The 13,840-nt window shown below is 41.1% G+C and overlaps 1 protein-coding gene across 1 annotated transcript; it reads left to right on the plus strand.

Moving 5' to 3' along the window:
* Positions 1–352: 352 nt before the first annotated feature.
* Positions 353–13,788, plus strand: tm9sf3 (transmembrane 9 superfamily member 3). The gene is made up of 15 exons (XM_032507333.1): positions 353–581; positions 1,633–1,828; positions 1,975–2,097; positions 4,699–4,859; positions 5,152–5,229; positions 5,737–5,868; positions 6,125–6,291; positions 6,589–6,683; positions 6,826–6,956; positions 7,660–7,799; positions 9,275–9,343; positions 9,437–9,583; positions 9,763–9,846; positions 9,980–10,056; positions 12,214–13,788. The coding sequence occupies exons 1-15, from the start codon at positions 486–488 to the stop codon at positions 12,279–12,281; spliced, it is 1,764 nt and encodes a 587-aa protein (XP_032363224.1). The 5' UTR covers positions 353–485; the 3' UTR covers positions 12,282–13,788.
* The last annotated feature ends 52 nt before the right edge of the window (positions 13,789–13,840 follow it).

The following is a 13,840-nucleotide window of genomic DNA, read 5'->3' on the forward strand; positions in this document are numbered from 1 at the left end:
GGTATTAAGTTATCCGCACTATCCTCGGGGGAGGGACGTCCAAAACAATGGTTTTGTGAATGCCTTAAAATGCATTCAAACGCATGAAAAGTGAGACAATGATATCAGACAACTTCAGGCCCATTAGTGAATAGACCCGTTTATTGTGCACGTGGATCGCGTTTCATTCACCAGCCCTGTCAAAGGTGATGTGAAGCTCCAGTCTTTGGCAGTCGGATGACGTGGCTGAAGGTTGCGGGCGGTGCGCTGACAGAGTTTCTTTATTCACCGTCTGATCCATCGCTTTCCATCAGGACTGGAGGCTGTGAGTCATGTGATTCAACTCAGCCAATCCAATGTGCGTGCGATGTGCGTTAGAAAAGCGCTTACGCTATATGCGTACGACAGCATCCCTAAAATTGCCTCTGTCATACAACCAGGAAGAAGGTGGGATAGCCCTACAAAGCTAACATCCCCAATCTTTCTGCACACTTTCTCCGAAAATAATGGGATCTTCCAGGTGGAAGGTAGCAGCGGCCACGGCCTTCCTCGCTATAGTGGGCTCGTTATTACCTGTACACGCAGATGAACATGACCACACGGTAAGACGGCGTTTTGAGAGGCCGATTGAGAAGAGGGAGCCTTGAAAATAATGGACGATTGTGCTCTGTGTAACCTGCTAACTGTAACGTTAGCTAGCTGCATACAAGGAAACAGAATTACAGACACGACAGAGTGCATGGCTTGGTCTGTTGGGTTATGTATTAATACCATTACTTGACGAGCTATCAAACAGATAGGCATTCAATTACATTAGCTAGCTAACTTGTCACCACTTATCGGCCTAAGTGCTTATGGCTAGCGTTTGCCTGCTAGCTTATTAGCACGTCTTCCACTCTGGTCTTCACAAGCTTTCTGCGCTCAAGTTAGGCTAGCTAGCGTTAGTTAGTTAGCTAGCTAGCTAGCTAGCCTATCTAGTTGTTAAACAAAACCAAAACTGGCATAATAAACACGTAAATTCTTTAGCCTCAAGGTCGACCCGACAAACAGGATTTTCCAGAAATTATATCCTGTTTGCCATGCCAACGTTACCTTATGTTAAAACACCAGTAAAACACCAGGGCCTCTCGCTATTTCTTCATCTTCTTCGCTATAGTCAGACCCAGGTGCGCTAATTACAACTGATTTACAAGTTCATAGTGTGTATTACATAATTGTCTTTATCACATAATGCGACAGGAAACGGATATACATTGAAATTAACTTCACCTATTGTAAGCAAACATTGTTAGCGTAACGTTACACCACTCTTTATAGTGTCACACTGATGCAGCGATAAGTGTGTTACAGTTTATTGTTTGCATGAATTTGAATGCAGTAGCTAATAACGCTAGTTTCAGTGCAAATGTTGGGATAACGTTACCGTGTACTAGCCATCTTCTTTTAACCCGGTCTAAATGGAATGTGTCTGTAGCTAGCTGCTTTGTTTTGTTAGTAATATCAGTGTGGACATGTAGTGAAAGTTACTTAAGTGTCACACACTTTTTTTTTTTATTTAAATGTCTCCTAGAACATGAAACCAGTAGGAATAGAAGAACTGGTGAAGCATTACTGGACTTAACAATAAAAGAGTCCTTGTTTTTCCTTTTGTAGTACACAGATAAAGAAGAGGTAGTTTTATGGATGAACACAGTGGGCCCTTACCACAACCGACAGGAGACATACAAGTACTTCTCTTTGCCCTTCTGCGCGGGCAACAAGAAGACCATCAGTCATTACCATGAAACGCTCGGAGAGGCACTGCAAGGAGTGGAGCTTGAATTCAGCGGCCTCGATATCAAGTTCAAAGGTATTATTCTACTGTTACGACTTTCACCTTGAGTACATACAAACCCATGACGGCATTGAAATAATTGTCTCTGCGTCTGTGGGTCTATTATTTTTTCACACTTTATTTCCTACCAAAAATAATGTTGTATTTATGGTCCCTTGTAGATGAAGTCCTGCAGACAACATACTGTGAAATTGACCTGGACAAAGCAAAACGGGATGCCTTTGTCTATGCCATAAAGAATCACTACTGGTACCAAATGTACATAGACGACCTGCCCATCTGGGGTAAGTGATACTTTTCTTTTTTCAATCTGCCTTTGTGTTTGACAGACCTCCTGAGATATTGCCAGATACTGAAAAATGTCTTTGTTGTGAGTTGTCCTGTGATTTGTAGTATTAGTATTACAGGAGTATTTTCTGACTCTCGTCTATCCGTGTCTTCCATTCTCTCTCCGTTACTTATTAGCTCATTAGCCTCTCACAAAGGGTTGCAACGACACTGGCGTCTTGTGTATCAGTGTGTTCAGATTCGTTTTGGAGAAGTTAAGCCAGTTCTTATTCATGGGCCGGACTGTCCATTCGTCCTCGGCCATTCTACTAGGGGTGTGATGGTACCCTTTTATATCATGTATGAAATGGCTTACTGAAAGGCACTCGACTCTGTGTGTGTGGTACAGTTCAGCATGTTTTGGACAATGCAGTGCTCTGCTTGATTAGCTGCTGTCTTTAGTTACTGTCATCTTGTCTGGCTGTTATATTGTAGCTAGTTGTATATATTGTGATAGAGGAACCCCTCTAAACAGATCAGATAAAACCTGTTTACTTATGAAATCATAATTATCATGTACCAAATCAAACCTTGAATTTTGCGACTAATTACACCCTTACAGCTTACTATTTGTAGTATTTGTGCACTGTATTAAAAAAAAAAACTTTTGACACTAACCTTGACTGGGAAGTAGAGCTGGGCGATATGGAGAAAATCAAATATCCCAATATTTTTCACCAAATACATCAATGTCGATATTGTGATGATATTGTAGGGTTGACAATTTGTGCTTTCACAATATATTAACACAATGACAATCACCAATACCGTGGGTATAATGACTAATGGGTAAAGGCAAATATTAGAACAGTCTGGTACGTTCAGAAAATGACATCACTTTACTGTAATTCAGCCTTTAAAACTAGGAAAACACAACACTGATGTAATATTGCCATACTACGATATTCAAAATCTAAGACGTTATCTAGTGTCATATATCGATATATAGCCCAGCCCTATTGGGAAGTGTTCATTGTTCTGTGCTAAGAAGCCTTTTCATGACCCACTTTAATTTCAGACACTTGTTTATGCTGCGATTCTTACACGCTATCATTGGGAACGCTTACATACGTGGTAGTAGTTTGTACAGTGGTGCCACTCCTACAGGTGATCAAACATAACTGTGTTAGCTGATGTTGGTAGTGGGTGGGGCACTGGCATTTACTTAGACAATTCTCTACGTTGTATGTTACATACTCCTGCCCTAATCACAATAACTAAATATAGACTTTAACCTCATGTCCGGTTTGCCAGCGTGTTAACTGAACCCGTGCACGTATCTAGTCTGAGACGTGTTTGGTTTGGGTTATTCATAAAAAGCCCGGAGCAGCAGATTTTAAACCTAAGACAAGAATCCCCACTAACTACAATGTCTTAACTTGGAGTCAGCTCACCTGCCCAATGTTGGTAAAATGGACTTAAAAACATCGCCTGCCATCATTAATTTGTGATCCAGAATAATGAAAATAGAATTCTCACACTCAAGTCTTCCTTCTGCATTTGATTTATTGGTCGACATTTTGGTCCCAGGGATTTTTCTCAAGACACGTAATAGTTAGGGGTGGGAATCACCTGACGCCTCTCGATACAATATCATCACGATACTTATGCCACAATACAATATTATTGCGATTTTTAAACATATTGCAATATTCTGCGATATATTGCAATTTTCCCCCCAACTTCAGATTTTTCCCAATTTCAAATGATCTCCCCAAAAGGAAACTTTGTCAACATCTGTTTTATCTAGAGTGATACATTTCTCCTTGTTAATATCACTTCAATTTTATTGCTGCAAAATGGGATTGTCAAGCAGACAAACTGACCAACACGTATATAATAAAAGATCCATACTTGGCGCCTGTGTATCGAAACAGTATTGCCACTGAAAATATCGCAATGCTATGCTGTATCTATTTTTTTTTTTTTTTTTTTTTTTTTCACCACTAGTAATAGTTGCTGGGCTATTCATCTTATCCAAAATAATGTGCTTTTTTATTTTTTTTTATAGACTTATATAACCATACCAGATATCATACTAAAATCAGAAGAGGTGTAATACTCCCTGAAGAGGCACACTTATATTGAGAGATTCATGAAAAACTTTCTCATTAGTGAGCCTTTTTATATATTTATTTTTTGTAGTGGCCTCAAATCTGCTACGGTACGTGTTGCCACAATGCAATAGCATTGAATTTCTATGTTAACGATTAGTCATGTGCCGATGCAGTGGAAAAACAGAAGGATACGTGTGCAGTGCGTTTTAAGACCTAGAATAACGGGCAGCCAGTTGGGAGTGGATTCAGCGGGATTGTTTTGCATCCAACTGATTTGCTTTGAGTCAGAGATTGTTTACAGACGGTATTTAACAGATTAATACAGACGAGTGATGTTACAAAGTTAATGAGCAGCAGTGTAGCAAGTGGCCTGTATTTGGCATTTATTTGCACACCCTGATTTATTAATTTTACATAACTGAAGGCCCAGCGTTTACACCTTTTACATTTGACCATTACTGTAAACACCCAATGTCTAAGTCAACCTCAATTTCTTTGAAGGTATTGTGGGTGAGGCGGATGAAAACGGGGAAGATCATTATCTGTGGACGTACAAGAAACTGGAGATTGGCTTCAATGGCAACAGAATTGTTGATGTAAATCTGACCAGTGAAGGCAAAGTCAGACTCGTGCCAAACACCAGAATTGCGATGTCTTACTCTGTGAGTACTAAATGATCCACTGGTCCTTTCTTTATGCAAACACTCCTTTTTATGTCTGTCGCATGTATCTTGTAATCTCACGGGGCTCTGTTTTTTTCTTCTATAACATTTTTTATCCGTTTATATGTATGGGACAAGTACAGAGAAACATTGACAGTTGCAGAGGCAGTGTCCAATGTACTGGACACGTGCATGTTGTACAGCTAAAGCTAATTTGCGACACCAGTCCCCTCCGTCATGTAAACGTGTTAGGATACAGGCAATATATGAATGTGAACCTTTCCTATCACAGGTGAAGTGGAAGAAGTCAGATGTGAAGTTTGAAGACCGATTCGACAAGTACCTTGATCCGTCCTTCTTCCAGCACAGGGTGAGTTGAATGTTAGGTTTGGTGTCAGATTGGTGCTTCATCATGCAAGCCAAGAACGCCAGGGGCTTGTTGTGACAGCACCCTTGCATATGAGCTTTCAGAAGGTATGAGTTAAGTATGGTGTAATTGACCAGTCTGGTAACTTTTGGCTGACTCCTTGACTCCCTCCTCCTCCAGGGCTCTCTATAGTAGGAAGTTTAGCTGAATTAAGTAATCCACTAGCTACTACAGCCGGTGGATGAACAAATGTGTTCCCTGCCCTGGCTTGTACCCAGAACCAGAGCCAGCTGAGAGCGGGGATTTTCTAAACTTGTATTTGTGTGATTTTTAAATACCTTAAATATCCCGAGTAATGCATTCAGCAAATTTTTACTGAAAATGTTTTCACTCCACTAAATGGTTTCTATTCCTTAATTGGAGCTTTAAATATTTGATGTATTTGGCTTTGATTTAATAAGCTTTGTACCATAGTTACTTAATTGTTTTTGTATTCATTCTTTTGTTTAGATTCACTGGTTCTCCATCTTCAACTCCTTCATGATGGTCATTTTCTTGGTGGGTCTGGTGTCCATGATCCTGATGAGAACACTAAGAAAGGATTACGCCAGATATAGCAAAGAGGAGGAAATGGATGACATGGTATGCTTTTTATTGACTTTGCAGTTTGCTCTGAACAAATTGCTATTTGCTGAATGTAAAATTGTGAGTTTTCAAATGTAAGGTTTGGTCATCCTTGTTAGTTTTTGGGGTTTTAGTGATTGGACAGTTTGTTTTTGAATTCTTTTAGTTATTTTCTTTCTGCAATACAAGTATTGTACGGGGTGGCTTTATGGTGTGCAAGAACATTTTTAAAATGCCTTCCCAGTTTTCTCATGTTGTCACCGTGCACCATCAGGACAGAGACCTGGGAGATGAATACGGGTGGAAGCAGGTACATGGCGACGTGTTTCGGCCGTCAAGCCACCCACTGATCTTCTCTTCACTCATCGGCTCCGGCTGCCAGATCTTCTCCGTCTCCTTCATCGTCATCATCGTCGCCATGGTCGAGGATCTGTACACAGAGTGAGTCGGTGGCAGCTAACTGCCTGGTTGTAACTTTTTGTTGTAATTATGGGGTTAGGCTCAGATAGCAGGTTCCATTTTGGATCCAGTTCCATAAAAAAGGTAGATCTGTTGGGGGAGGGGGGGGGGGGGGTGATATTGTATCGTGAGGCCTCTGGTGATTCCCACCCCTATTGCCTAAGACTACTTTTCAAATCATTTTGCCAAAAACAAATACGTAATCCATCAGGAAAAACGTCATTTCTTTAGCTCCGGATTTTTTTCAGGACTGCACACTCACATCTTTTTTCTCTGCAGGAGAGGATCCATGCTGAGCACAGCCATTTTCGTGTATGCTGCCACCTCCCCTGTCAATGGCTACTTTGGGGGAAGCTTGTATGCAAAACAAGGAGGTAATTTAAAAATAAATAAAAAATAAAATAGGCCTTGCATCACATTCTCTCTTTTCTGTATACTGACTAAGAGCTTTATTTCCTTTTTCAAAGTTATCATACATTTCTCACATTATGCTGTTTATTTGTCTGAATAACACAGGCAGAAGATGGATTAAGCAAATGTTCATTGGGGCCTTCCTGATCCCAGCCATGGTGTGCGGGACTGCCTTCTTCATCAACTTCATCGCTATGTACTACCACGCCTCCAGAGCCATCCCATTTGGCACCATGGTGGGTGTGACACAGCAACACCACCCTAAAAACCACAGAGTTCCTCTGAGTCAACGGCTCCAGTTAATCAGTGGGGCTGTGCTGCTGCACTGTGGGGGGGGGAAGTGATATGACGTAGAGTTCATCAGTCATGAGGCTGATAGACGAATGAAGTAATGACCATAGTGTAGCAAGGATTCAGGCCCAAGTGATTAAACTGCATCTCGTTGTTGAAAATACGTTTCTATGGTACAGGCTGGGAAATTGTCCTCATCTGAAGATCATTAAAAACAGATCACATCCTATAAAACACTTTCCACATGACACTGTTTCCCTTAACTCAGTGCAGTCTCTTAGGTTACTAAACTGCAAGCAGCTGTTTGTTGGCGTGACACAACACTCAAGAGTTTTTTGTCTTATCAGCATAACAATGGAAGTGTCACGTAAAGCTCTTGAAATCAAACCATGAAAAAGCCATGTACCAACTGCATTTGCCAAACATATTTCAACAGACGTAAAAGAGAAATCTGGGTCAGTTTTTAGATCTGATAATAACAACAAGCCTGGATACATTTGATTTCAGTCTAATTTAATGAGCACTAGTGTTTTTTGCTACAAGGACTTTGGGAAACCAGTTAATCATTAATTTTATTAAATGAGCGGAATGAAGAAGGGGGGTTGATCTGAAAACACCACAACACGGAATATTGTATGTTTCCTGCAGGTCGCTGTCTGCTGTATCTGCTTCTTTGTCATTCTGCCGCTTAACCTCGTGGGAACAATTCTGGGGAGGAATCTGTCCGGCCAGCCAAATTTCCCCTGCCGAGTGAACGCCGTGCCGCGCCCCATCCCTGAGAAGAAATGGTAGGTGTGACCCAACACAGGCAAGGTCCGTTTAGTGTCCGAGTAAGGTAAATGTTTTGTGGTACGTGCACACAGTCCAAAAATGTACATTCAAACTTACCATTGATCAAAGATGACACATAATCTGCACATACCATAGTAGTACTGGGACAACCAATTATTGTTCAAGGAATATTTACTATGCTAATAGTTGACGGTGTTCATTATTTAGTTTATGAAAATGACATACCTTTTTACAAGTAACCCAAATATTTAAAATTTACGATATGAAACAGAGCTGATATGAAAAACGGCAAATAACCTGCAAATTTGGGTTTCTGTGGGATGAATTAGATACATGTTTAAAAAGTTTGGAAAATCCTGCCACAAGGCAGTCAGATGGCTGAGAGGAGTACTCTATATTTTTTGAATGGTCTTTCATGCTTTTAGGTTGTAGAACGTCCTCTTTACAGATATGTTTTTGTACGAAGGGTTTGCAAGAAAAGAGATGTATTGTACATGGAGAACGCACCGAAGCACAGCAGCTCCACCACACTCAGCGGCTAGAGCGGAAAAAGCCAATGTCTGCTTCTTTTTCTTTTTCTTCTTCAAACTTGGCACTGCACTTGAAGTCAATCAGACTAATGGTTTGAGAGATACGCACATAAAACATAAGCAGACCTGCAATTTCTAGATGGATGGGTGGAGGTTTTCATCATTAAATTCTTCTTTTGGGTTCAAAACTATTTCAAATGTGGATAATTGGGGGGGCAGTAGCTCAGTCCATAGGAAGTTGGGTTGGGAACCGGAGGGTCACTGTTCAAGTCCCCGTGTGGACCAAAAAGAAGGGAGTGTGGGTTGGTGGCTGGAGAGAAGTGTTTACACAGAGTGTAAATTGTAATTTCCCCATTGGGATCAATAAACAGATTAAAATTAATACATATACTTGATAATACACATTTGGTGTTGGAATTATACTGTTTCATATCTGTTTAAACAGCCATTAATGAAGGAAAAAAGAAAAACTTGAATGTGTGTATTGATGAAGTAATTACCTGAGCACTACTGTGGACCATGCATTCAAATGGCATGAGGTGTGTAATGGGAAGTGTAATGACTCACACAGCAGTGAGGAAGTTGTGCTTAAAGCATGACATTAATACTGAGTGTTAGACATCAGTTTAGAAAAGGGCTTTGTTGTCTATACAAACTGTTATGGTAATGATAATAGCAAAGCAATAAACTGAGTGTATTAACATTTACGACCTTCTGCCAAGCACTGTTGCCAGCTGCCAACAGGAAATGATCCATGTGACTCTAGGCCGCTGTCAGACTTTGCTTGGATTTCCAATTTTGTGTCTCCGGTTTCCTTCTTTCTTCCCATAGTCATGTACCTTTGCCCTGAAGTGGGGGGGGGGGGGTGTATCTGATGTGCCCACTTGTATAGTGTTCAATGTATGTACAGTCATATTCATACATTCATTGTTGTGCGTCAGGTTCATGGAGCCGGCCGTCATCGTCTGCCTCGGAGGAATCCTTCCGTTCGGATCGATTTTCATTGAAATGTAAGTTTGTGCTGTGATAATGAGAGAGCTTACAGTGTGTGTTGGGAGATAACCTTACAGCCAGTGACGTTTTTTTCTGTCCTCGTTCTTCAGGTACTTTATCTTCACGTCCTTTTGGGCCTACAAAATCTACTATGTGTACGGCTTCATGATGCTGGTCCTGGTCATCCTGTGCATCGTGACTGTGTGCGTCACCATCGTGTGTACGTACTTCCTGCTCAACGCTGAGGACTACAGATGGTGAGTGTGGTCATTTTTTGACACTGGAATATTTTTCCAAACATTCATACTTATTGGTGGAAAATAATATTACCTCATGTTCACCTGCCTCAGTCCCAGAGCTGAGTGAATTATTGATTCAAAAGGTGACCTATGCTACTGTTTAGTGGCTGTTTACTCACTTTGGTCTTTTGTTCTAGGCAATGGACAAGCTTCCTCTCGGCTGCATCCACTGCTGTTTATGTCTACATGTACTCCTTTTACTACTACTTCTTCAAAACTAAGTAAGTTTTAGTATATTAACCACATACCCACAAGTCGTACTGTTGGCAAAAAAAACATTTTAAAAAGTCATAGAACAAAAAACAACTTAAATCATCAACTGCATTGCTTACATGCTGTATCCTGGTATTTCAGGATGTACGGGCTGTTTCAGACATCCTTCTACTTTGGCTACATGGCTGTGTTCAGCACCGCCCTGGGAATCATGTGTGGTGAGTTGTTTAAATACTTCAGGACTGTCCTGATCTAAAGAAACGCATGACTCTTTGACAGATAATATTCAAAGAAATCAGCTTTTATGAACTCCTGATTAAGTCAGAAATGTGTAATTGCAAAGTCTGTTGCAGGTCCTCTTAAAAGGCCAGTTCATCCTAAAATCAGATATACATCTTATTTCTCTTACCCGTAGTGCTGTTTTTCAATCTAGATTGTTTTGTTGCCCAGTGTTGGAACTGTCGGCCGTAGAGATGTCTGCCTTCTCTCCGATAAAATAAAACTAGATGGCACTTAAATAAAATACATTTGAAACAGTCAACAATGTCTTTTTCCAGAAAGCAGGACTTGGTTACTGAAGACAATCCAGTCCTAGCTGTGAGCAGTTTCATGTAGGAACTGTTTTCTTTGTACCGAACTACATCCGCCAACCATGGACTCATGTATTTTAGATTTTATGGTCAACTGTCCCTTTTAAATCTTACTTTTTTTCTGCGTGGGTTGATTCTTTAAGTGTTCAGGTCAGACTGCACAAACATCTAGTAACTGGTCTGTTTTAACTTGCCGCCTATTCATGAGGAGCACGTTCGTGAGATTTCATCATTAGCATAACGATCTCCCAAAAACCTACAGTATAAAAACCTGTTTAACGCAGTTCCTGCACAAGTTTAATTAAAAACGTGGCAGTGTTAGAAGTCAGAGGGGAGACCAAACTATGGCATGTTATTAGAGCAGCATCATACTGTGACAGAGATTAAGAGAGAGGGGTTGACCTCAAGTTGGGTGCTAAAAAACATCTTGCCAAACCAAAGCAGCCCATGATTTAGATGGGAGGTGGTCAAAGGGACAGTCATGGAGAGGGATGTGAAAATATCACACAGCAGGTGGTGTTACACTGTCGGGTGCAGCGCAGGACGTTTCCCGGGACAACGACTTGTATCCATAGCAGCTGTGTACTGGTTTGGATGAAAACATGGACAACCGAAAAGTCCTTTTTAGCTAATTACAACTCACAGAAATCCATTCAGATTAAGTTGTTTTTCATTTTTAAATCAAACAAGTGTTTCTCACCCTGTGGAGGGAGGCAAAATTCTAAATCAGCCAAGGAGGGCTCCATGCACCTTAAATGACCTTAAATCCTCGCTCGTTAACTATTCCCTTGTAGCTGGGCTGCACCAATCACAATGGTCTATCTGAAATAGGCGGGCCAGAGGTGAGCTGCACCAATCTGATATAGGCGGGCCAGAGGCGAGCTGCACCAATCACAATGGTCTATCTGATATAGGCGGGCCAGAGGCGAGCTGCACCAATCACAATGGTCTATCTGATATAGGCGGGCTGCACCAATCACAATGGTCTATCTGAAATAGGCGGGCCAGAGGCAAGCTGCACCAATCACAATGGTCTATCTGATATAGGCGGGCCAGAGGCGAGCTGCACCAATCACAATGGTCTATCTGATATAGGCGGGCTGCACCAATCACAATGGTCTATCTGAAATAGGCGGGCCAGAGGCGAGCTGCACCAATCACAATGGTCTATCTGATATAGGCGGGCCAGAGGCAAGCTGCACCAATCACAATGGTCTATCTGATATAGGCGGGCCAGAGGCGAGCTGCACCAATCACAATGGTCTATCTGATATAGGCGGGCTGCACCAATCACAATGGTCTATCTGATATAGGCGGGCCAGAGGCGAGCTAAACGGATGACAGTTTGATCTACCAGTTATCTCTGCTGATAGCTACGCGCATGGGGCTCTGGATACGCCACCCAGTGTGTTGTTGTGATTGGTCGTAGTGTTATCCAATTGCGTGCAGTGAGATTTCAAATGCACGCTTGGTGCCGCCCCTCGAGATGGGCGACTTTCATTATTCAATGCCAAACCCTTAATCCTTTAGGATTTGGGTCTGGATTTCCAGGCTACCTTAAAGCACCTTTTGTGGAGCGTTCTCTATCTGCGCTCACGTCTACAGGGTGCTGTCTGGGTTTGTTGGATGTCTGACTGCTCATTTTGTAGACGTAAGATGTACCTTGTTGGATACCTTTACCAGTGACCAGTTTATCTTGTGATGGATTTATCTGCAAAGTGAGAGTAGAGTAAAGACTTGCCCGGTCACCTAAAAAGAAACTTCCTGAACTCTTTTGTTTTCCAGGTGCCGTTGGATACGTGGGAACAAGTGCCTTCGTGAGGAAGATCTACACAAATGTGAAAATTGACTAAGAAGCGAAGCAGCAACACAGGGATATTAAATGGATTTTCCTATGTGTATTCTGAAAAGCGGCGGGCACAAGTCATTCTTTATTACTTTTCTTTCTTGCAAAGAGATTTGTGAGAATCTCGCTTTGTACAATGTAGTTTTTTTTTTCTTCCATTTTCTGAATGAATTTCAACGCCGCAACTCGGAACAAGTGCAAATCTGCGGAAGAGATATCAAAGGTTCTGTTTTTATCAGTTGCTTTCAAACAAACGGTGGGGCAAATATGGCTGACATGGCTTCTCTTTTCCACCCTAGTCCCACCTGAGACCAGAGAACATACATGTTTATTGATGGAATGCTCTCTTCAGTGAAGAGGCCGAAGTGTATTGAAAGCCTTTTGTTCTAGTGGGTCAGAATATTGGAGAGTTGGGTTCATGCCCGTGTTCTGACTGGATTTTTATTTTGTATTCTTGAAGTCACTCAAAATATCGTTAATACATAAAAGTTGTTTGCTTCCGATTTACTTCCACTGCAAAAAGATGACATAAGAAGCTGTCGTCACTCAAGAATCCTTTTCCCGTTTTGATGATTCTTAATTCCGTTACAGTAGCAATCCATCCAGTTGAGGGAGATTTTAGTCCTGCTGTAGTTTACTGTACAGACGAGAACAGAGGGACTGATCAATGGTTGAGGTACAGTAAGAACAGATTTTTAAATGGATGTTTGATGTGATCCCATTTCCCCGTTTAGCCGGGGTTTTCTTAATGTTTGGGTTTGAATGAAGTCTACTTGTAAAGATAATATATGGATATGGGTGGGAATGTATATAACCTTAATGTACCTTTAGATGTAGATCCCAAATGTATTTTCGTTGTACAGATTTACTACAGGGTGTTTTTTTTTTTTTTTTTAAATCAGTTAAAAACAAGTTCTTTTCTTTGGTGCTTGGGATGGGGCTGTTACATCTTGCCTGAAATTGCATGAAATTTTCACCAAACAATCTGCTCATCAAATTTCTCTTCAGTCAGCACTGTCGTTTTTTCCTCCCTTCCTTATGATCATTTTCTCAATCTCAAAATGTAAACTGCATTTTGGTGACAGGTCTGCTTACGGACACTTATTTTGATTTCATATTATTTGAAGCTTCAAGCGGTCTACATCTTCTGGTAAGCCATTTCCCTCTTGTTCTGTTGCCTAACCTGAAACATCATTTGTGAATGTCAGAAGGAATGAGGCGATTGCTTTGTTTCCCCACACACTGTATAAAGTGAGATTTATGTACACTTAAGACTAGATGTTTTCATAACCACACACGCGGAGCGTTTCCAAGGCTTTTCCCCGTTTTGTGTAAATACAGTATGTACCCTACTTGTATGAGAAGTGGCAATGCCTTTTTTTTTCTAATTTCCAGTTCTCCACTAAAGTTGATTTTGGCACCTCCTGTTGTGTACCAATGTCTGAATAGACATTTTGAACCTGCATATTAACTTGCTGTAAAAAGAGAAAATAAACATGTTTATGTACAGGGGTTATTAAGCGTGGTTTTGACTTTGAGGGTAATTACTTTTGTAATGAATTTCAT

The sequence above is a fragment of the Etheostoma spectabile genome, unplaced genomic scaffold (genome assembly GCF_008692095.1).
Source record: "Etheostoma spectabile isolate EspeVRDwgs_2016 unplaced genomic scaffold, UIUC_Espe_1.0 scaffold00002169, whole genome shotgun sequence".
Taxonomy (NCBI): domain Eukaryota; kingdom Metazoa; phylum Chordata; class Actinopteri; order Perciformes; family Percidae; genus Etheostoma; species Etheostoma spectabile.

Coding starts and splice junctions, on each gene's coding strand:
- tm9sf3 (XM_032507333.1), top strand. CDS start 486: ATGGGATCTTCCAGGTGGAAGGTAGCAGCGGCCACGGCCTTCCTCGCT. Junction 6,292..6,588: donor GTCGAGGATCTGTACACAGA/GTGAGTCGGTGG, acceptor TTTTCTCTGCAG/GAGAGGATCCATGCTGAGCA. Junction 9,584..9,762: donor AACGCTGAGGACTACAGATG/GTGAGTGTGGTC, acceptor CTTTTGTTCTAG/GCAATGGACAAGCTTCCTCT.